Source organism: Macrobrachium rosenbergii, chromosome 42 (genome assembly GCF_040412425.1).
Source record: "Macrobrachium rosenbergii isolate ZJJX-2024 chromosome 42, ASM4041242v1, whole genome shotgun sequence".
NCBI classification, from domain to species: domain Eukaryota; kingdom Metazoa; phylum Arthropoda; class Malacostraca; order Decapoda; family Palaemonidae; genus Macrobrachium; species Macrobrachium rosenbergii.
The window spans coordinates 17488749-17513910 of NC_089782.1; the positions used below are offsets into that span (position 1 = coordinate 17488749).

The 25162-nt window shown below is 38.7% G+C and overlaps 2 protein-coding genes across 7 annotated transcripts in view; one reads left to right on the plus strand and one right to left on the minus strand.

Moving 5' to 3' along the window:
• LOC136828012 (uncharacterized) overlaps positions 1-11811 on the plus strand; it is a 34236-nt gene extending 22425 nt beyond the window's left edge. For 5 of the 6 annotated variants that reach the window (XM_067085628.1, XM_067085629.1, XM_067085630.1 and 2 more), the window contains exons 3-5: positions 2375-2533; positions 4048-4227; positions 11052-11811. In XM_067085628.1, the coding sequence (XP_066941729.1) occupies positions 2375-2533; positions 4048-4227; positions 11052-11336 (624 nt within the window). In that variant the 3' untranslated portion in view covers positions 11337-11811. Of the gene's footprint in view, positions 1-2374; positions 2534-3980; positions 4228-11051 lie in introns of those variants that run through there. The other variant, XM_067085633.1, reaches the window with a different exon arrangement.
• The window catches only part of LOC136827750 (putative leucine-rich repeat-containing protein DDB_G0290503), a 187007-nt gene that overhangs the window by 64364 nt on the left and 97481 nt on the right, over positions 1-25162 (minus strand). The window lies entirely within an intron of this gene.

Below are 25162 nucleotides of genomic sequence, written 5' to 3' on the forward strand. Positions count from 1 at the left end.
CGGATGTAAGGTCCCTAATGACCTGTATAGTAAAGAAGCTGTTTTGAAATTTTTTGGTTCCTAGCTTACACCTGGCTACTGCTCAGCCCAACAGAACTCCCAACAGGGAGTTCTGAGGTTCTTTATTCTACATGCTTGCTTTGATTTAAGTATGGAGAAAAGTTTCTTTCTTGGAAGGCAACTTTGAACCTTATGTCTTTATTGCCATTTCACCTTTTATTACATAATCAACATCAGGTTGATTTCTTTTTTCTCCTGGTGAGGTATGGAACTTCCCATGTTTCCATGCCAAGTAATATCTGGACATGCTAGCTATGTGGTTCAAGGTCGTAAGAGATATTCCTCTCTAGGTAAATGTCGGATCCAGCTGCTCATAGTCTGGTATCTCCAGGCATTGAGAGTTGGCACTTCATGCCTGGATGCTTTCCAACCTCTCCCCTGATGAGAGGGTTCTTTCTTCTTTCTCCAGTGGAGTTCTTGGATACTTCCATTTCTTGTGCGGCTGTCTGCAAGACTAGAATTGTCTCCAGTTATTAGTGTTGGAGACAAGGTATCTCTCAGGTCAGAGCTGCTTGTCAGCAAGTGAAGGTGTTTCGCTCACCTGTCTCTGCCTTGAAGCTTCTTTCTGCCATGGTTTTTGAAAGGCTTGGTCAACTTTCAACCAGGGTTTGATTCTAGGAGTGGATCTCACCATTTTGTGGGAGACCGTTTGTACTCCTGAGAAGCTAAAACAGTCTTTCTCTCTCAAGAATTCAAACCCTGGAGGCTCATAATTCTCTCCTTTAGGAGTTTGACTCATAGCCTGTATGAGTCTTTTTGAGGGTTGTCAGACATAAGTCTGAACACAGAGGCTGCCTTGTTTAGCCAGATATACGTTTGAACACAGAGGCTGTCTTGTTTAGCCAGATATATGTCTGAACACAGAGGCTGTCTTGTTTGGCCCTGCCATTGGCATAGGTATAGACGAGTCATCTGGGCTCTTGCGTGTATGGCATTGAGGAGGGTGGAGATCTGTTCATTCGGAGTGTCCCAAATTTTGCAGTGAGATTCAGAACTGTCAGCCATTTCAGTTTGAAATTTTCTCGTTATCCTTACTGAAGGGCTTTTCAGTAGTGACTCTTGTGAGATGCTACTGAGTTCTGTATGTGTTCTGCAGTACTGTCTGGAAGGAATTCAACACATCAGATTTGTGTCAACAACTCTTTGGTTAGTGTTAAAGTTGAGGATGGAGTTTTTTTTTAAGTAAGCTGACCTCCTTGCTCTATAAGTTGATCTGCAGGAATTTTCTCTTCCAGTGTGGAAGGAGAATTATCACCCGGATGAGAGCTCATGTTAGTAGGGTCATCACCCTATACATTGCAATCAGTAGAAACCTGTCAGCTTTCAGGTATTATGTGAGGAGAGATGTATGGGTATGATCACCTGCACATTGTTTTACCTGCAGAATGCTGCCCACTAATCTTGGACACACTTTCCATGGGCCAGTGGTGGCTGTTCAATGGGTTGGATAGTGAGACCAGCTCCCTTTTGGGACAGATAGCACCTCATCAAGGTATCCTGTTGGCAGGAGACATAATAGGAGTGACTGGTTCTCCTCCCGCTCTTTTTCGTCCCTCCTTTCTGGTAAATGGAGAGTCAGAGTGCCATTCCATATACAGTACTGTACAAGCTGGACGGACATGAGTGCAGGCTAAATTTCTGACTGAACACCGGTCTTTTCATAGGCAGTGAAGGGATGCAAGATCCCCTCCTCTCTTGGCAAGGGGAAAGGAGGATAGACAATAAAGCAAGCTCGTTCATATTTACCTGTGTTATTGTCTGAAGTTTCAGTATGCATTCTTACAGCCTGATTGAGTAATGGTGTACAAACCCTTTACTTAGTGGTCCAGAAGTCTAGTGTCTGCTACATCCCATATGTGCAGTATGCTAGAGGTATGGGGTTCTTTCCTCTGCTCAATAAACGGGCCAGGAAGGTAATATCCTAGGTTGGGTAAACCTACCTGTCAGTTCAGAGAGTACCTAGATTCCTCTCACCAATGATTAAGTCACCTGTGTAAAGAACAAAGGCTTGTATTTGTGTAGGAACAAATAGCAAATTTTAAAAGTATTTGTATTTTTCTTAACATACAAACCTTAAGTTCTTTACATTAACAGCCCACCTCAACTACCCCTCGCCCTGGTACCAGGGCTGGAAGGCAGAGTTGGAGTACAAACTGACAGGTGGGTGGGGTTGTCAGTAAGTTTGAATGACTGTTTTCCATCTCGTGTTCACAAGCAAAATCCCATGTAAAGAACTTCAGGTATGTATGTTAGGGAAAATACAAATTAATTTTTAAATTTCTATATTTAAGTCATATTAATGTTATCTTTCCAGGACTTTACAGAAATTAAAGAGAATAGCAGTGGCACCAAAACAAAGACCTTTAAGAACATCCCAAAACAATATAGTCATGTGGAAGAATTTAACAAATTTAAACTCAAGATGAACCAAAAGCAGGTGGCTGCCAAGCAAAGCATTCCTCAAGGAGTAATGGTAAGTGGTGGGGGTTGATTGTGCCAGGTTTGATTCCAAATGACAGTAAAAGACAAGTCTTTGACAAAGTATTTTATTGTATTTGTTAATATTATTATTGGCATTCAGAGAACAATCATTCTGACAAATATAGGGGACAGAAAGGCATTGTATATGAACAAAACCCTTTAGGTCAACATAAGGGAGTCAAGAATTTTAACTTGTGGTTCAGTTGAACTTTAAGTTATTAATAGGTAATCATAAATTAAGGCAGCAGTTGAGTGTGATCTGTGGAATCAAGTAATCTGTCTGGATTGTTTTTATTTTTGAAAATTTTTTCTGCAGGTTAGTTTATGAAACATCTGGGTCATTTTTAGAATCTTACAAGGGAAATTCAGTGGATATGTATTAAATTGGAAGTGGAAACTGGAGCAAAGTGAGGAAGAAGTTAAGTTGGATAGCTAGGTGAGAAAAGACTAAAGGGTGCAGCTTGGGCTGAAGGACAGTGATATTTTGTAGGGTAATAGTTCTGTGATTAGAAATTAAATTATATATTTGTTAGCTTTATATACAGTGCACTCACTTTCATATGGAACAGCTAAGAAGCTCATTAAACTTTCTAATGGCCATCTGGTGTATCGATGGTTCATGTGTGAAACTAGGTGAGTGAAGTTAGAAGGATAAAGTGCAGATGAAAAATCACCAGGGGGAGGAATAAAGCATATTGACATTATTAAATGTTAATAGACAGCAACTAAGAAATTTTTAAAAAGTAAACTGATTGAGCCATTTTGTGTTAGTTATTACTACTATTCAGACTCCACTTAATAGTTTTTCAGAGCACTACATAAACAGAGTAAAAAAAGGAACAAAAACAGTCTTTATTTCTGTAAAGACACCTTCTCCTAAGCAAGATATGTTTGGAAGTGAGGAGAGCTGATATTCTTTCTCATTCATTTGTACTGTCTCAATCATGAAATGCTAAATAGAACCCAATCCTAGACCTAATGCTGGCCTATGCATAAATATGCCTTACAATGTGCCAGAACTGTTCATTATACAATACCCCTGTAATGTGGTAGTGAGGGGTCATTTAGAGCAAGTTGGTGCTGTACCCACAACAGGAATTGTACAGGTAAATTTTGCCTTGAGTACACTATTTCCTCTTTAACCTTGAATTATTAAAATTTCCTGTGAGCAAAATATGTCTTTTAATAAAAAAAATTGCTCAAGTATTTATGAAATCAGTAGTTCTATCCGTAACCACTGCTAAGAAATTAATGTGTCTGTAGGCATGAGTTTATAAAAATATGCTCTTCTATGATCACTGTTGACCAGAAGGTGGTATAGTATTGTTTTTAATTGTACTGTAATTTTATATAGCAAAAGATGTTATTTATGCTGTCTCTTCCCACTTATGCATCCAGTTTCTTTAACTTTATCCTTTTCCATTTTTCACATCTTCCAGAAATGTGACAGTTTTCATTAAACTGGTGTAACTGAAATGTATCTGTTCCTTCCTTTACTGGAAACAGACAAGATCCCAGGAGGAGGCCACAGCAATTCTGAAAAAGCTTGCTTCAGAAGGGGAGTTGTATGCCTTACAGAAATACCAAGGAGGGATGAGGTCAGCGAAGATAACATACAGTAAGGATAAGTTGTTGCTACATCGTCTGAGGAAGAAGCATCCTCCATCAGGTGTCAGTGTTGTTTGCGTGAGTACATGCTTATTTTGTTACACGTTTATTTCTTGTAATTTTTTCTTTTAACAAACGGGTTTTGCATTGTGTGAGAAAAAGTTGTACAATTGCACTGTAACATTGCATAACAGAAATGCTGTAGGATTGCTAATACTTCATTAACCATTTCAGTTAGTTTAGATTCTTTGAAGTACTTTGGAAAAATTAAACCTTTAGTTTTTTTAGCAAAATATTATTGCAGAACAAATTCTCTCTCTCCCTTCCCTGTCATGATGATTCATTCATATATTAATTTAATGAGTAGATATTAATTTTTATGTCAAATAGCATGATGCTGTAGTTTATCTTGAAAAAAATTCTTTACCAGTGCTCTCTCTCTCTCTCTCTCTCTCTCTCTCTCTCTCTCTCTCTCTCTCTCTCTCTCTCTCTCTCTCTCTCACACACACACACACACACACACACACACACACACACACACACACACACACACACACACACACACACACACACACACACACACACACACACCGTACATTTCAAAACAACACTTTGCATTTAATTTGTCATTAAAAATATAAAATATACACCACCACAGAAATGTATAATTTTCTGGGTCAAGGGAAGTATAACAGAAGCTCGTCAAAATTATCATCCTAAAATGCTCTTGTACAAGAGATGTTTTAACTTCACAGATTAAATAAAGTTGGTGTATATGTTGAAAGATGGTGGTTCACTATGAGTGTGGATGTACATACACTGCCTTACATAGAAACGAGTCACGTTCTGAATGGCTGTTCGTATCTTGAATTGTTCGTAAGTTGGTCTTCCCACCTGTTTAAGTACAGTATGATATAAAGTCAATACGGTACTGTAGGTTTTTCATCCTAAAGCACAACACTGCTACACACTGTATGTACATTACTGTATTTTACAGAGTACAGTACTTTATTAATATGAATTATACATGAAACCTAAATAAATTGCGATGATAATACAGTCCAGTTGTTTCTTACTGAACACAATTTTAATTTACGATTATGTGTGTTCGTATCTCTGAATGTTCGTAACTTGAATGTTCATAAGTAGGGTGGTGTTTGTATATGAAAATGACCAGTAAAACAGTTAGATTAAAAACAACCATTCCTGTCAGTAATTATTTTCCATCTTTAAATTCCATCATCATGAAGAAAAATAACAAATTAAATAAGATCAAACTTATCATTGTATGGTGAGATTTTTCATACAAAAAAGATATAGAGCTCTCATAACCCAATCTAGTATGCAGAGAATGCAGGTCAACACTAGATTTCGAATATGCTTTATGTGACTGTCCAAATGTTGTTATGATGTTCATAGTTTTAAGTGTATACTATTACAGTATTCAAATTTTAAAAGAAGTGCAACATATTAAACAAAATTTGAATTATATACAGTAATAAAAATATTAATTTTGTCTTGAAAATAATACGATGATTTACGGTATGTTCAAGTGAATGAAGATAAAGAGTGTCAAAAGTTTTGAAGAATGACATGCTTGATAGAACCTGAAACTAGCTGCTGTAAGAGAAAGTCTGAAGTTTACATGTGCATTGTGTGGTTTTAAATGATTAGCGTAAAAGGGTGTAGCAACATTTATGAGAATGAATTGTCTCTAGATCATTACTGAAAGGTCTCTTCCCACGTTATGATAAGTACTTGTTTTTATTTAACTAAATCAAACTCAATATTAAAAAAAGCCACCATTTCGTAAGTTGAATATAATTTCTCAATGAACTTTGTGCTATTGCAACTTACATATTATATAGTTGATGTAAATGTGTCTATTGGTATTTGTGGCAGAACCCTAAAAGAGTTCAGAGGTCTGGTTAAACAAATCATTTATAACTAACTAACCGCATAATTACCCAATAATTTATCTAAGATATTGGATAAGTTTTTATTGGAATTTAGTGATATCTTCATAGTGTTTTGTATATACTGTTTATGGATTACTGTAAATGGGGATTTTGGGTAAAGGTTTATTAAAAAGAACTTTTATTTGAATTATATATCTTAATTTCAAGTGCATTAATCCAATTTTTGTTTTATGGGAAGATAGGTATTTGCATCTCGATTTTTTAATCGGTATAATTGATCACTACTATGGTGTTGTCTTAATCTACCTTTATTATTTTGATATCTGTAACTCTAGATTCTATTTAGAGCTTCCCTGCTTGGTAGGTTTGTTGCTTCTTACCCCAGTAGCTAGCCTTCTAAGAAACATTAGAAAGTCATTGTGTTTTTCTATGTTGAATTCAGTGCTGAAATTTATAGACATTTAGAACCTTGATGGAAGCAGTTTTATTACCTGTACAGTGTTGAGGTAAAACTGTAGAATGAATTTCAAAGTTATTAAATTAGTATAAAAAAAGATGTGGCCAAAAAAATGCATAGTACAGTAATCAAAAGTACTTGTCAACTCACTACCTCCAATAATTGGAAGCAAAGCATTTAGAAGTACAGATAAGATACACAACAAATATCTAGAGGGACAGGCCTTCTGTATCTTTTCAATAAATCAAATCAAGTTGTACATCACAATGACTGCAAGAGAAGGTTACTGAAAATTCTCAGGTTGAAACAAGGCAAAGGGATTAGTTAGGACCACATGAAGGTATACAGTTGATTGTGGATGAGATGGTCTGAGATATATACAGTATACATTATATACAGGACACCAGTATGAGAATCACATCACAAAGATTTTCAGATGGTAGTAGAGTAGAAGCTATTAAAAGGTTACCATATATGTAAAAATGTGTTTATAACAAAGAGAAAATAAGTTACAAAGTTACAACTAAATGGTTTCTTTATTCTTTCTCCTGATAGTGCCAACTTGTATTTACATTTTATGAATGAATCCCTTGAGTCTGGGCATAATCATGAGAGGCATCATAATATCTCTGGACATTAAACCTGGCGAACCTCAGGTGAGAATCTGTATTTCGCACCATGCAATTTGAATGAATTTTGCGGGAAAAATGTTCTAATCACTTGACTGGGCATCATGACTTGTAGCAACTTGTATGGCAACACTAGCACTTCAGCTCAGGAAAGAGGGCAATCAGTGTGTTTTGAGATTTCCTGGAGAAATGTACCGCTTCTTCCCATCCCAGGACATCTGATATATATTTGCTCATAAATATACCCAGGGATTGCAGTTGGTTTTAGTTCTTATCTTTTACGATAGTATGTCGGCTATAATTGTAATTTTGCAAACTAAAGCACTAAGAAATATTAGGAAAAACATGTATGACTAACTATAAGGTACTGCATCTCCTCATCTCTGTACATAAATATATTCAAATTTTGTTACTGGTTTTAGTTTCTTATCTGTTATAGTATGTGAGCTGTAATTGTAATTTTACAAAATAAAATTTAAAAATTATTAGAAAAACATGTATAACTTGGTAAAATTAGCACATTTTTACAAGTGTCTTGAAAAAGAGGCCATGCACAAGGGTGGAAATATTCACTTTCAATTTCCTTTGGAAGGTACGGAAAATGTTTTAGAATTTTCATCTTATACCATGTGCATTTGCTTATCTTCCTTCTATTGATGTTTTTTTTAATTGGCCAACCTTAAAATTTGCCTGATCTAGTTGTGTTTTTAATGTATATTTAGCCCAGCCTGGAAGGGTTAAGATTTTTAAACCTTAACCATCAGATGGGAGAATAATATAGTTTCACCTTAAGTTTTATAGATGATCTACTCTGTCACTTCACTGAAAATATGGCAGTGTTAAACCTCGTTGTGATAAGAATGGGATTCAGATATTTTAAGAAAACTATCAGCCTTAGTTTGACAGTTCAAGTATCGGGTAAACAAGTTTTATTGTGCTTCCATTTTTGACAGAATATGTTCTTGGTGATACTTTTGCTTTTCTTCGCAGAGTGTTTGAAGCATGTTTAATGCAATCATGATGCTAGGTATTGGTTTTAAAGCCTTTCATCTATAATTTCCGAGATGATGGTAATGCCCAATGCTTTAGATCTTTTCTACCTCTGCTTTATGGTGTCAGCAGCATCCCCAGACCACTGTCTTCTAGGAGACTTTGCTCCGGTAGCTGCTATTTCCCCTAAAGTAGGAATACAGTATTGTTTAGATTGGAAATTTTCTTACTTGTTATCATCCACAAGTTTGTTTCTTTGGGAAACTTCCATAGTAGTATGGGTTACTCTGCATGCCCTCCTTCCTACATTTTGCTTGAATGACTTAGAAGTGAGTAGCTGCTTTTTTTTTTTTAAGTTGCCCCAGCACCTTTGGTGACCGCACTAACTATTCTCAAGTTTTAGGTTGTACCAAAGCTTTCCATAGAGTTAGGTTCAAGTTCTGTCACTTGAGTGTACATTAAAGCTCTTACTTCCATTTACTTATATTTATTATTTTTTATTATGCATTCTTTACTCTGTTTTACTCCATATTCTCTGTTCTCCCCTTCTTTCACTTTTGAGAAGTCCGTTCTGTGGAACTTGGAACACAAGTTTAAATCTTTTTGACTTGTTCCATAAAAGTTTATGCATACTGTATTGAATAATCATACAATTGCCTTTAGCTTATCAGATACTTTGGGATCTGGCCTTTCTGATTAATGGCAAAATCTAAGTGACAAAGACTGGTATGGCCTCCAAGATATTTAAATTATCCCACAGCTAGCAGTAATATCATATTATTTCTCTCTTAGGATAACCTGTATTGGATACCAGCCATTCAGTCTTCATAGTTTTATCCACAAAATTATTCACTTGTAAAAGGGTAATATAGAAAAAAACAATTATATTAATGTACCTGATAAGGATTATTATGAAGCTGAGGTTTAATAAGCTGAGAAGTAACTTATCATTATTAGTGTCTTTGTCTGTAGAATTAATGAGTTACTTTGCAATGCATCAGCATCCATGTCCTGTTGAGATGCTTGTAATTATAAGAGATGTAAATATTTGTTGATGTGGTGTGTTTCTCTGATTTAATACGTATTTCTTAACTGTCTTATCTGCTGTCTAGCTGCTGAACTATATTTTTCTTATTTCTTTTTTTCTCTTGTTGAGCTTTCTGCTTGGTGGAAGTTTGCTTCACAAGTGAATGGCCTTAATTTAGTTTTCCATATGAATATTATTTTTAAGTACATATGAATATAATTTTTAAAAAGTATTGATGAGCATGACTTATAATCATAAAATGATTGCCTTAACCCACAATATCTTTTCTCTTTATCTTTGTACAAGACTCAAATCAACAAACACCATTATATCACCTATTGCCACCCCTGTATGACAGGACAAACAATTTTTGTTTTCAGTTCTATTTGTAACGACATAAAAAAAAGATTACAGTCGTATATTAATTACACATGCATCAAATGTCTTGTTCAATCTTTGCTGGAAATTTTACTGTGTGTGCGCCTCCCATGACGTTTTACCTTTGAGATAAAATTCCTCAGATGGGTTCTTTCCTTTTGATTAATAATGGAAATAGGATTTAAACTATCACTGGAATAGAAACTGGTTACCATAGGCTCTTGTTTTAATGAGTATCCATGATCACTTGAGTACAATGATCTCTCGAGTTGGCATGTGCAGCCCCATTCGGGGAACATCAACATCCACATTTTATTGGGCTGCTACCACGTTCCACTCTTAAGTATCAGAGGTCTTTCATCCTGTGGATCTGTGATCTATATTTATCTGATGTTTTTCATACTCAGGACCTGATGACTTCCATACTCTTTATCTAAGACTTCATACTATGTATTATAGGTCTTTCATACTCAGGATCAGAGGTCTTACATGTTCTGTATCAGAAGTGTTCTATACTTTCTCCTGAGGTTTAGGTCTTCAGTACTCTCTTAGGTCTTACATGCTCTGGATCAGATGTTTTCCATACTCTGTAATCTGAGGTCTTTCAAACTTCAGATTATAGATCTTTCATACTCTATATATGGAGTCTTCCATATTACTATGTGAAGTCTTACTTACTCTGTACCAGAGGTCTTCCACAGCTACTCTGTCATATATCTCTCATACTTTGTATCAGAAGTCTTAACATGTCTGTATTTATCTTTTCTTTTATTACCTGGTTTTATTTTGGAGTTTTTATACTTTGGAAGGTTGTTTTAAAATTTTTTCCATTTTGTTTATGCCACAAAATTTTATGGTGACCTGTGATCATTTTAACAGGGAAGGGTTAGTTGTTAAGGAAAAGGATTCAAGTTGGTAGGATACCTCAGAGACCAAAATTCAGATTTCATCTTTTTGTGATTTGCACGTCATAATCTACAGGAAAATTTATCTTCAGCATTTTGACACTAAGTAGCATTGATGGGGTTTCTGGAGGATATTGTAGGGGTGGGAGAATGGGTCAAGTCCATCTCCCCAAAAGCAAATTGTCCTATTTCTTTAGTTTTTCTTTTCGTTATTTACAGTAATAACAGACATACATAACAGTAAGATATACAGTAGTATACAATATTTAATAATGAAAGAAATATATGTTCTCAGATTTTGAGTTTAAATTTTTTTATTTTTAAATATGTAAGAAGCATAATTATTGTATTTCAAAATGAGAGGCTAGCATTGAATCATGAATAATAAGTTGACAGCAAGCAAAATGAAATTTGTGTATGAGCTCATAAGCAGTAAATTAGAACAGCAATTTACCACAAATGAGTAACCCACCACCACTAGCATGAAATCTTGGTGTTAAAGAGAAGTTTTACAAGTGTTATTTACAATTACTCCTATTGTATCTAAATTGAGGAGGATCAACCCTTAGAACTGTAATTTGTTTCTTTTTTCAACAGCACAACGACGTTATGAAACTGGTTGACCCTTCATCAAGACTAACCTTCCTGTTTTTGGGAGAGAAAGATTACATAAATTTTGGCAAGGTTTTCATACGTCTTCATGGAGACACCTTGGCAGCCAAACATTTTTCATGCCTGTGCACTGGTGAGAGGGGTCCGACTTATGCAGGTTTTACATGTGTAGATGTTTTTAATAAAAATCACAAGACGCTTGAATATTTTCGGATGGGAGATTATGAGAATTGCAATGGCACTGGAGGAAAGCCTTTGTTTCAGGTTTGAACAGCAACCAAGATGATTATATAAGGCCGTGGGTAGCTGGCACAGTAGAAGGATGTTGGGTATGGAAAAGTGAAATTAGTGCTCAATTTGACATTCTTATGAAGGATAACCCTGGGAGAATGTGCGAAGCAGCTTTTGGCGTTGTGGAAGAAGGTTTGAAAGTGTTAGAAGGCGCTTTTTTTCGAATCCACATGTGCCGAGATGCTCTGTGTTAGTGATTGTGGAATAGTGTTGTGTTCTGATCAGTATACTTTTTCCCCATGAAAATGTGTAAAGAGGAGATGTGAATTAGTAATGTGGCAGGCCACCCATAAACTTTTGTCAGGAGCTTTTTAGTAAAGCTGTTATAGTGAAGGGCTGGTTAAGCATAAAAATGAGAATCAAAACTTAGGTGCTTTTCTATATTTTTGTATCTTAGGTGCTTTTTCCGTGTTTTTGTATCTTATTTTTCACTCCAATAAATTAACTTTATTAAGGTTTGTTGTGTGAGTACCCATCAACAGAATTAAGAAGAAACCTATTGCTAAAGTAGAGAAGAAATTAAGTAGAACTTGCTTTTAGTGTTCTACTAAAAATCTACTTTGAGAATAAACCTATGTTGCCAGTTAGGCATTTTTGGAAATCGGTTACTCTGGGAATCTTCCCTGGGAAAGAAAAAGAATAAACAGAGTTTTTTACCCTGGAGAGTGAAAATAATCGTGGAATTATTCTCTGGCTCAGAGAGCTATCAGGGCCTGTCAGCATACATCCTTTTAAATGGAGAGGGGATTTCCTGTATGCACACTTGTTCAAACACAAGAGTCTTACAGGAAAATGCATCTTATCTTTAAAATCACACAGTCAACCAACCTTTTAAGATCTGAGACCTGATATCTCAACACACAGTACATGACAAATACAAGAGAGAATATATCAAAAGCATAGAAAACATATTACTTTTACAGAAAACATACATATCATAAGACATATTATAATTATATATATTATATATATATAATATATATATATATATATATATATATATATATATATATATATATATATATATACCTTGGAAGAGGTTTGACAAGGTTCCAAGCTCTGACGTTCGAAAGCACAATTCGACAAAAATATATTCATCAGAAATTATTTCACAAGCTTACGCATGTTCGGGGTTACGGCGACAGAGAACCCCGATCCGACGGAAGAATATATCAAAATGGCAGAATAATCATAATTTGAAGGTTTTTTGATGTAAAACTCAATAATAATATTTACATCGTTTCAATGCACCCAGAGCATTAAAAGTAAGGTTTTCTTATGATTTTTGACGATTTTTATAAGAACAAGGAAAGCACAAGAACGGAACCCTCGTCAGAAACTGGGACCGCTTGTATATATATATATATATATATAAAAAAATATAATATATATATATATATATATAAAATATATATATATATATATATATATATATATATATATATATATATATATATATATATATATCCCAGTTTATCCACGGGGTTCCGTTCCTGAGGAGCTGTCGTAACTAAAAAATCGCCGAAGCCGGAACATCGTCGAAAATCGTCAAAAATCATAAGAAAACCTTTACTTTTAATGCTCTGGGTGCATTGAAAACGATGTAAAACTGCATTATTATTGAGTTTTACATAAAAAAACCTTCAAATTATGATTATTCTGCCATTTTGGGGCCATATTTCTTCCGTCGGATCGCTGCGACGTCGTAACCCCGAACATGCGTGGTGAAGCCAGAAATAATTTCTGATGAATATATTTGAAAAGCCGCCGAACTTGGATCGAACGTCGTAAGCCGGAACCGCTCGTAAAACCGGGGACTGCCTGTATATATATATATATATATATATATATATATATATATATATATAAAAGCAGCAGTACCCAGCACTTTCATGTATTCTCGATACACAAATGCGCTAGGCAATGCTGCTTTTTATTATTTCCTGCTGGCTCTTGATATACAATCTTCACATGTTACTTGTGATTGTATAATAATATTTATATTACATACTGTATTTATATATATATATATATATATATATATATATATATATATATATATATATATATATATATATATATATATATATATATATATATATATATATATATATATATATATATATATATATAAAACAGAAGTTGCTGGCAAAAGCAGGCCACAGCATATCTCAGGACAGGGTGACAAGGAGACAGTCGGTCATCTGTAGGTGGTATTTCTTTATGGACGTGTTTCCAGAACACATTGTTACATCATCAAGGCTGAAAAGAAAATTTACAAATTAAAGTACATGGAATAAAACTAACGACTTCAAGAGTCTCAACATGCTATATAAATATACATTAAAACAAGACAATTCATAAAAAGCACCTGCTAGACTAAAAGGTTGAGGACTGAATGACTAAAAGGGAAAAGGAAAGCAGCAAAGGAAACTGGCTCAAGCCAGATACAACTGAACAGAGGTGGTGTGTGAGTTCAACTTAGGAACTAGCTGTTTTATGAATAACGATTCTAAAATGAGCAGTTCACCTGATGACTTGTTTGGCCCAAAACAGAGAAGTCAGAATAATTAATACTTGTATTATTATATGTATATTGAATGATTTCTGATATTAGAAAATTCTGGATTGGACAATCTGCAACCAGTACAGTGACTAACACCTTTATGTGAATCAGCTCTGACCCTCAGCAATCGTTTAGTCAATCCCACATAAGTCCCCAAATTACATCTGGGGCAAGTATATTTATATGTGACGGACGATTGCATTATTGGGCAGATTCTATCCTTAAATTGAAAAAGGGACCCTATTGTCAGTGGATTTTTTGGTATTAAAATGACTTGCAACATGTTAAAATGTTTTTCTATTGTAGAATCTGCCCAATAATGCAATCGTCAGTTGTATATAAATATACTTGCCCCAGATGTAATTTGGGGACTTACGGGGACTGACTAAACGATTGCTGAGGGTCAGAGCTGATTCACATAAAGGTGTTAGTCATTGTACTGGTTGCAGATTGTCCAATCCAGAATTTTCTAATATCAGAAATCGTTCAAATGTATGTAATACAAGTATTAATTATTCTGACTTCTCTGTTTTGGGCCAAACAAGTCATCCACACGAACTGCTCATTTTAGAATCGTTATTCATAAAACAGCAGTTCCTAAGTTGAACTCACACACCACCTCTGTTCAGTTGTATCTGGCTTGAGCCAGTTTTCTTTGCTGCTTTCCTTTTCCTTTTATTCATTTAGTCCTCAACCTTTAGTCTAGCAGGTGCTTTTTATGAACTGTCTTGTTTTAATGTATATTTATATAGCATGTTGAGACTTTTGAAGTCGTTAGTTTTATTCCATGTATTTTAATTTGTAAAAATTTTCTTTTTTAGCCTTGATGATGTAACAATGTGTTATGAAACACGTCTTTCAAATAAATACCACCTTTGATGACTGACTGTCTCCTTGTCACACCCTGTCCTGAGATATATATATATAATATATATATATATATATATATATATATATATATATATATATATATATATATATATATATATATATATATATATATATATTTTTTTATGTTTCCTGGTATAGGTGGATCTTATGACTCACAATTATTACTTTACTCGAAAATGGCCTTGTAAGATACCCAGGGCATATAAAACACAAACAAAAAAAAGAAGTACACGGAGCGGAGGGCTCTTCACTAGGGAAGTGCGTGAAACACGTGGATATAAAAATAGTTATATTTGATAGCACACAAGGTCAAAAGGAAAATTAACTGAAAATACGGTAAATTACTGTCGTAGAAGTCCTCCCATCAAGGGGAGCTTAGGAATGCCAGGAACACGGACCAAGGATAATTCTGCTACAGGCGTCTTTCTGAAACGATATTTGGACCCACGTTACACATCTAATGCTGGAATTTGGGGATTGAATTACTGGGGTGCACTGAAGGCGCCAGGACTCCCGAGGCGTTACTTGTGACTCAGAGGAAAGAAGCTGTGAACACGTGGGCCTGGCTTGAACCAAGGAATATCAGGGAACACAAAGTTATAGGCCCAGAGATTAATAAATGCAAAAGGGCTAAGTAATCGTGACTAGCAACTCGTTTTGGGTACATTACCACATTTGTAGGGGCGCAGGGATGACGACGTCTTCTGCCGAGAAACACGTGTGGGAGCGTGGACAAATGGTAGCCTCCCCTCCAAAATATTTCTTCAAGTCGTAGATTGGGGGCGAAAAGGGCGCCTTGGGATGATGAAAAGGCCGCCATTTAATGTCAGCTCGCGTTTGGAAGACTTGCAATCCCCCTTGCAGTCTTCTAAGGCCATGTGGAATGGAACACGGGCACACAGGGCGCGATGGGGATCCACGTGGGCGGCGAAGCGGAAGAGGAGGGCAGGGGCAACGGCCCGAGACTTGACTTGTTCTCGGCTTAAACTAGCAACCGCGCGTGAGGGAGAGCTGTCCTGGCCCTGACCTTTTATTGCTTCTGGACAGGGGTAGGGGGCCGATGTCCTGACCCAGGTCGCCGACCCGGATATCATAGAAAACGATTTTCTTTCCCTGTACCAAAGAAAACAGTGCAAAGCCAGTTTACTGTCCCCAAACTATTATATTCTCTGAGCCCCTATACCCCGACCTTCAAAGGTTCAAACCAACCCAAAGCAGGGAAGGAGAAGAGTTTCCTAGCGGATTTTGGCTACTCTTTACAATATATATATATATATATATATATATATATATATATATATATATATATATATATATATATATATATATATATATATATATATATATATATTATATATATATATATATATATATTATATATATACATATATATATACATATATATATATATATATATATATATATATATATATATATATATATATATATATATATATATATATATATATATATATATATATATATATATATATATATATATATATATATATATATATATATATATATATATATATACATATATATATATATATATATATATATATACATATATATATATATATATATATATATATATATATATATATATATATATATATATATATATATATATATATATATATATATATATATATATATATATATATTTCTGGATCGGGTCCCCAGTGTCAGCCGGTGAAAAAGTCCATTCAGCACTTATTTCTAGGTAATTCCGTTGCTAGATACCAGAGAAAGCTAAATGAAATGCTGGAGTTACCCCCAGAGCGAGCTCCATTAGATGGAGTCGTGTATGGAAAAGGGTGAACTACAAAAACACGGAACCTTATCCTATAGAGATCCCAAAGTCAAAAGTCCCACAGGGAGGTGCCGTTACAAACCCATGCACCACTCACGGACAGCACACAAAACACCGCTAGCCGCATTCCATTTCAGCAAGCACCTTCGGTCACACGTTTTTTCGTTGTGCTTTTAATCTTGTGCCTTTTTGCATCATTATGGCTTCCTCACAAGGTCTTTCGTCACCTAAGTTGAGTACCAGTATTTCGTATTTTAGTTGAGGCGATTGAGGCTCCTTATTTCCCTTTAGTTTAATAATTAAATGGATTTATAACGCCCGTCTAGATCTCCTCTTGCGGCCTCACGTGACCTCCATGCGTGGTTCGTGATCTTGGGTCGCCCTGTTTCTCGATCTTTATCACGGTTCCTCTTCGTGTTTAGGATCATTTTCTTTTTCATGAGGTCTATTTAGTGATTTTGATTGATTAACGTTTGTTTCCCTTTGCTTCGAGATGAGGGCTGGTGTTTAGGCGTCGGGCTTCCCCTCGAGCCTATTCGCTTTTTATCAATTCATTTACATGCCTTATTTTTGCCCTTCTCTTCTTTAGCTTCTGGGAATTTTATTTACGTTAGTACTTTTAAGTTTTTTGTTTTATCTTTAACTCAGTGTTCGGATGCATTTGATATTTGATGATTATTATGGATATTTTTTTTTGTTACGAGGCGGCCATTTCCCTTCACGTCCACATCGTGTTGGGTATGATCCTCCTCTTGTTTTGTTTTGTTATGTTTTTATTTTATCCTTTTTTATGGGTTGGTTGTTAGCTTTGGATTTCCTTTTTGGGGCGTTAGGCTTATTGCCCCCTTTTTCCATGAAAAAAGGGGGTGGTCGTTCATTCTTTTCGTTCACATGCCCTTCATAAGGTTTTGTGTTCGTATTTTCCATTGCGCGCTTTCCTTAAGTTTTACTAGGGTCTTCTCCTTTTATGTTCCCCTTCCCCTGTTTCGGCTTTTTGCGTAGGCTAATAAGCCTCTCGTTTAAGCTGAAATAGCGTGGGATCTCATGTTGCTTCCCTCTCCCTGTTTCGGCTTTTCGCGTGAGGCTAATGAGCCTCTTGGTTAAGCTGGGATAGCGAGGGGCTTCATGTAGCCTACCCTAGTTTGGTATTTACTTAAGGTTAGTTTCAGTTTTGGTTATGTCGACCCACCCTTTTCCCTCTCCTCCTCCCGAGTGCCCTCTCTTCCCTTGATTTGTTTTCAATCTTGTTAGCTTATCCAGGTTTAATGAGAGCATTCCTTCCTTTTAGCCTATAGCTTATGCCCCCTTCCTCTGCATTGTTTGGCCTCTCCTTGGTACGGTCCGTGACTTTACCTATTTACTCTCCCTCCTGGGACTGTTGGTGACCGGGAGGGCTTCCCCTCTCCCGTCCACCATCTTTGGCCATCTTTATCTCCCTGTCCCCCATGGAGGTTGTTCCTGTTCCTCTCCTGCTTCTCTCGTGTTTGCTGAGTAACGACTCAGTCAGCGAGTGGGCGGAGGGACACGGAACGCCCGGATTGTGCATTCCCACTCTCTGGTCGTTCTTTTCGGTTCTTCCTCTGGGGTTTTCATTCCTCCCTTCATACGCCTTCTCCGGGCGTGTCGCTTAATTTGGCGACACTCCGGTTCAGTCCTTCTTCGTTGCCAGTTAGAGCTTTCCGCCTGACTGTCTTCGTGTTGGGCTTTTTGACGTTCCCCTGCCCTTAGCTAACTACTGTCTTCTATCAGAGTGCATTCCTTGCTTCCCGCTCCGGCGTTCTAGCGTTTATCGGTCTTCCGTTATCGCTAGTTTCATATTATTTTTAGTTGCCGGGAATGCGCTTTCTCCGGACAGTTTAACCTTCCCATTTCATTTTGTATCCGTCACTTACTTTAAGGCATGTTACTCCGGCTAGTTCCGGTAAATTTATTTTGTTTTATTTATTATTTTATTATTTATTTTGTTTTGTTTGTATGAGATTTTTTACCCGGTTACCTCCCGGATCATTCCGGCTGGTTTCACGGCTTTGTTTAATACTGTGTTGCTCCGCACACTACTCCGGCACCTACACAGTGTACTCATAATCTCATACTCTTACAGGTGGTACGCTGCCAAGAAGAAGGGTGCTCCGCAGCCCTCCATCAGGCGAGCGCCACGAGTTTGTCGGTCTCACTCCGGATGTGCGGTCCACGTAGGGGATCTTATTGTTTGGCACCCTGACGGATGTGATGTTTGCTACGCTCTTTACGAGCAAGCTATCGATGATTCGGTAGGTGATCAGGCATCTTTCCTTCTTAGCCAACTATAATGTTTACATTTTTCCGATCTCCTCCGCCTTCGTAAACCGCAATAATGTTTTTCTTCCGCAGGCTGACCGCAAAGTCTCGTGATGCTTCGCTTCAGGCCCTTAAAGTCTGGGTTAGCGGCTTTGGGGCGCAACGCACGGGAGCTGGCAATCCCTACATACTCTCGAAGGACATTTGTAATGTCCTTTTTCCCGGCGCTTGATCACAGCTTCTGTCACCGACGAGGTTGCTGCCCGTTGATTGCCGGGATTCGAGAGTTGACCCAGCCCTCTCCAGACGGTTCGCTCTGAGCGGCGGCGCTCCAGAAGACGCAGCGGAACTTCGATCTCGCCTTGAGTCTCCGAGCATTATACCGGAGCATCAAGCAGGTAAGGGGGTAAGTGAGGCAGGTTCTCCACTGTTTAGCTCTCCTTCTTCCTCTGTTGCTTCTTTTAAAGGCTTCTCGCACACGCCTGGGTCTGTTGCCCCAAGGTGAAGTCCGTTAAAAAGAAAACCTTACCTACTCCGCAGGCCGATATGGGGTCCCTCCGGCGGCGCATCGGGCGACGAGCCCGTTCCGTCGACGAGTACAGCCTCCCCTTCCGGGTCTCAAGCGGAGCCTCAGTCACGTCAGGTAGTTCCCCCTCCTCCTTCTCTGGATACGTTTCATTTCTTTGAACAATTCCTGGAAAGAATCGACGCGAGGTTTGAGAAGATCGACGCGAGGGTAGACAGCAAGCTGTCTGGTCTTGCTTCTTCTTTTCAGTCTCTTTCAAGAAGGTGGAATCACAACAAGGTTCTCGTTCTAGGTCTCATTCTGTTCCGGACCCTTCCACTCTCCCCTCCCTTTGATCTAGGGAATCCTTGGCGTCTCGCCCTTTATGCTCCCGAGCACGAAGGTACTCTTACCATAGAGGGTTTGGGCACGAGGAGAGTGGAAGAGTTGGAGTTCTATCCTCCGACCTGACATCTCCTACACTGGGTTTGCCAGGCTGAAGGGAGAGGTTTGGAACAGGTCTGATAAAGTCCCTAAGGAGACGGTCATCTATCCCAGGGACCAAGCCCAGTCGTCTTTGATGAGGACCCCACGGAGTGGCAAGCGGAGAACACTAAGCTTACACCAGCTAAGGGAGTGTTCACTATGTTCACTCTCAGTGATGTTCTCCTTCTCCCTTGCACTTCGAAAGTGGCCTCCTGACTAGTCAGGCTTGCTTCAAGGTAAACCCCTTCCTCATCTCCGAGAGACGGACCCGACATCTCTCGTCTTTCCTGGAGGCACCGAATTCTGGAAGGGAGCCCTAATACGCTTACGGTGACTCGCTTGACCCAGACTGCGCCTCTGATCTGTTCAGTGAGCAGCTCCCAAAGATCCCGGAGACGCTCTTGAAAACAGAGGCTGATACTAAGGAAAGGCTCGCCAGGTCTTTGAACTCTTTGGCTTTAGCGGAAGCAACTTCTTTGGTTTATAGGAAGATCCATTATTCCAGGTCTTGACGAAATCTCTCTTGGCGAGTTTTCAACAAGACCTGTTTGACTTTATGACTGCCCGACTGGCCTGCCGGAAGCACATCTTTTCAGCAGCCACAGTTCGGCATGAACCAAATAAGCTTCTTAAGAGTTCGATCTGGGGAGCTAATCTTTTCCCACTAGAAGAAGTTGATGCAGTCTTATCTGAGGCAGCTAGGGTCAATCAGAGTCTCCGTTCCCTTGGGGTCTGCCCTATAAAAGGAAACAGTCTGATCTTGCCAGCCCTCCCACAAAGTCCAGTAAGAAATTTAAACATTTCAAACGTCTTCCAGCTCAGTCCTTGGTTCAGGTTCCTTTACAAGGTCAGCCTTCGACCTCTTCCTCCCATCCTCCGCCTCAGTATGTCCTGGTGAACCCGGCACATCAGTCTTTGGCTGCTCCCTCCTATGTCTCCTCCCCAGCTTTCAATCCTGCATATGAAAGTCAGGGGAAATTTCGCCCCAGACAATCAACCAGAGGCAATAAGCCCCGTGGCTTCGCTAGAGGAAGGGGAGCCCCCTGCCCTCCCCCAGGAACAGGGGAGGTAGAGGCTCCAGAGGGGGGAAGCAAACTCAGGACCGATGACATACATCCTGTGGGCGGGAGGCTGTACCATTTTCGAGCTCGGTGGACCTTCTGTCCCTGGGCCCAGAGTATAGTTTCCAAGGGCCTAGGCTGGAGTTGGATCGACAATCCCCTCCACCAGTCAAGTTTTATCAGGCTACGACCAAGGATCTCGAGGACTTTGTGGAGGATCTCCTACAGAAACAGGCTATATGAAAGTGAGGACTCTGAAGTTCCAAGGCAGGCTCTTCAGTGTTCCCAAGAAGGGTTCCGACAAACGGAGAGTAATTCTGGACTTGTCCTGTCCTGAATTCCTACATTCGTTGCGACAAGTTTCGGATGCTTACTGTCTCCCAAGTTCGGACCCTACTGCCCCGTGGAGCCGTAAACCACCTCTCTAGATCTTTCCGACGCCTATTATCACGTCCCCGGTTGCGAAAGGTTCTCCCCCTTTCTGGGGTTCAGGCTCGAAGGCAGGCATATTCCTTTAAGGTGATGCCTTTCGGCTCAACATAGCCCCCAAGGATTTTTACTGTTGACAGACACGGTCGCACAACAACTCCGGTCTCAAGGGATTACGCTGGCCGCGATCTCGACGACTGGATCATCTGGGCATCCAGCGTCGAGGAATGCCGGAGAGTTACATCCGTGGTGGTCGACTTTCTAGAATCCTTGGGCTTTCGTGTAAACAGGGAGAAGTCCCGCCTGGTTCCATGCAGTTGTTTTCAATGGCTAGAATCCAGTGGGATCTGAATTCTCACAAGTTCTCTTCCTCCTCCCAAGAGGAAGGAGATAGCCAGAGCAACCAGACAGTTTCTCAAATCCAAAAGGGCCTCTCGGCGGACCAAAGAACGGGTCTTGGGTTCCCTTCAGTTCGCTTCGGTGACAGACCTGTTGCTGAAAGTGAAACTGAAAGATATCAACAGAGTGTGGCGGAGTCGGGCATATATCAGTCTCAGGGACAAGGTGTCTCTGATCCTCACATCTTGAAGAAGCGACTCCAGCCTTGGTCGACTGTCAAGAGCCTGTCCAAGTCAGTCCCCTTCAATTTCCTCCTCCGGCGTTGGTTATCCACACAGACGCCTCCCCCTAAGCCGGTGGGGGAGGATATTCTCAACACCAAGAAGTACAGGGACTTGGTCCCTCATGTTCCGCCAGTTCCATATAAACGTTCTGGAGGCCATGGCGGTCTTCCTTACCTTGAAGAAGCTTCTTCCCCCCAAGAAGATTCACATAAGACTGGTTCTGGACAGCACCACGGTAGTCCACTGCATAAACAGGGGAGGTTCAAAATCGAGCAGGATCAACCAGGTAATGATTGCACTTTTCTCTTTGGCATGCAAGAACAAGTGGCACCTATCTGCCACCCATCTTGCAGGGGTCCGAACGTCGTAGCAGATTCTCTCCAGGACAACTCCCTCGAGTCGGAGTGGTCCCTAGACAGGGGCTCTGTTCAATTGATCTGCAAACAAGTTCCGGTCTGGAGGTAGATTTGTTTGCAACCAAGCTCAACAACAAGCTCCCTCATTACGTAGCTCCCAACCTGGACCCTCAAGCTCTTTTTCACGGACGCAATGTCATTGGATTGGAACAGGTGGAAGGTGATCTATCTGTTCCCTCCAGTGAACTTGTTGTTAAAGGTCCTTCACAAACTGAGGACGTTCCAAGGGTCAAGTAGCTCTAGTGGCTCCCTACTGGCCAAAGAGCAGCTGGTTTCCTCTTCTACTAGAACTGAAACTTCGCCACATCCGCATCCCCAGTCCGAAACTAACACAAGTAGTACAAACTCAGACTGTGTCAGCTTCCTCAAAAATCCAAAATGCCCTGGCTTTGTGGACTTTATGAAGTTTGCGGCTCAAAGGGATGCTAACGTTGATCCTGTCAATACCGTGTTCTTGGAATCAGATAAGCGGGTCTCCACTCTTCGTCAGTACGACTCAGCAATTAAGAAACTAGCACTCTTTTTGAGGGAATCTGAGGCTACAGTAATGACCATAAATTTAGCAATCTCCTTTTTAGATCACTGTTTGAGAAGGGTTTAGCCGCTAGTACTGTTACTACAGTCAAGTCGGCTTTACGAAAAGTGTTCTTGTATGGTTTCAAAATTGACCTCACAGACCCTTACTTTTCTTCCATCCCTAAAGCATGTGCACGTTTAAGACCAGTAATCCGTCCACATACGGTTTCCTGGTTTTTAAATGACGTGTTGAAGTTAGCCTCAGATATCGATAATCAGTCTTGCCCCTACCTTTCCTTGTTGAGGAAAACGTTGTTCTTAGTTAGCCTAGCTTCGGGTGCTAGAATTTCAGAGCTGTCTGCACTCTCTAGGGAACCCAACCATGTCGACTTCCTTCCATCAGGGGAGGTTTTGCTGATTCCTCACCCTACCTTCCTGGCCAAAAATGAAGATCCGCAGCATAGGTGGTCGCCTTGGAAAATTCTCCCCCTGCCTCAAGACCTGTCCCTGTGCCCAGTTCATACTTTGAGGGCTTATTTAGACAGGTCCTCTCACATCTCTTCTGGGCCTCTCTTTATCAGGGAAGGAGGGGGTAATCTCTATGTCTGCTATTAGACAACAGATCCTTTACTTTATCAAGCAGGCTAACCCTGACTCAGTCCCAAGAGTTCATGATATTAGAGCTGTGGCCACCTCCATTAATTACTTTCATTACATGAATTTCACGGATCTTACCAGGTACACTGGTTGGAAGTCACCCTTGGTTTTCAAACGTCACTATTTGAAATCCTTAGAAGCTCTTAAATTCTCAGCAGTCGCGCAGGGAACGTTGTTCCTCCCTCTGGTTCCCTTTCTGATTCCTAGTCATTTCCTCCTCCACTGCCTCAGTTATCCCCTTTACGGCCATTTCAGTCAGGCTTGCCTTGACTTCTCACCTGGCTGTGTTATCTATGTGTTTGTCTAAATGACACATTTAAGTTATAAGGTTTTCAATATTGTATAGTTATTTTGTTTATGTATATTTTTCATATTGTCATGTTAATTTTAAGCTAACATCAGTTTCTTTTGTACATTATTGTTATTGTTACTAGTGATTAAAAAATTTCTTTTTGGACCTTCGGTCTTCTGTTCCCTTTAGAATTATTATCTCTTTAGTTTAAGAATGATATTTATTTCTCTGTTAATTTTTCACCGGCTGACACGGGACCCGATCCAGAAAAGGGATTTTGACGAAGGAAAAATCTATTTCTGGAGAGGGGACCGTGTCACCCGTGACCCACCTCCATCATGTGTCATGTCCCTCCCATAGTAAACATCATTCTGGTGGGGTGATGCTTTCATTGAATGTGGCTAGCGGTGTTTTGTGTGTTGTCCGCGAGTGGTGCATGGGTTTGTAACGGCACCTCCCTGTGGGACTTTTGACTTTGGGATCTCTATAGGATAAGGTTCCGTGTTTTTGTAGTTCACCCTTTTTCCATACACGACTCCATCTGATGGAGCTCGCTCTGGGGTAGTAACTCCAGCATTTCATTTAGCTTTCTGGTATTTAGCAAACGGAATTACCTAGAAATAAGTGCTGAATGGACTTTTTCACCGGGTGATTTTTCACGGTCCCCTCTCCATATATATGTACATATATATATATATATATATATATATATATATATATATATATATATATATATATATATGAAATAGATTTTTCCTTCAAAATATATCCCTTATATATATATATATACATACATACATACATACATACATATATATATATATATATATATATATATATATATATATATATATACATATATACATATATATATATATATATATATATATATATATATATATATATATATATATATATATATATATATATATATATATATATATATTGTCAAGTGGGAATACCACTTCTGAAGCAAACCATAAACTTCCAAACTGTGTTCCTCCCAAAATAACATAATTTGGTGCTGATATCTAACAAAGGAGGGCGTGAGAAACTAATATACATATAGAAATATATATATATATATATATATATATAAATCTAAATTTCTCTCCATGCTCCCCTTTGGTGCATCTGTTTATCTTTCTAAAGACCTGGTGACTGTTTGATATTATATATATATATATTATATATATATATAAAATATTATATATATATATAGGATATATATATATATATATATATATATATATATATATAGATATATATA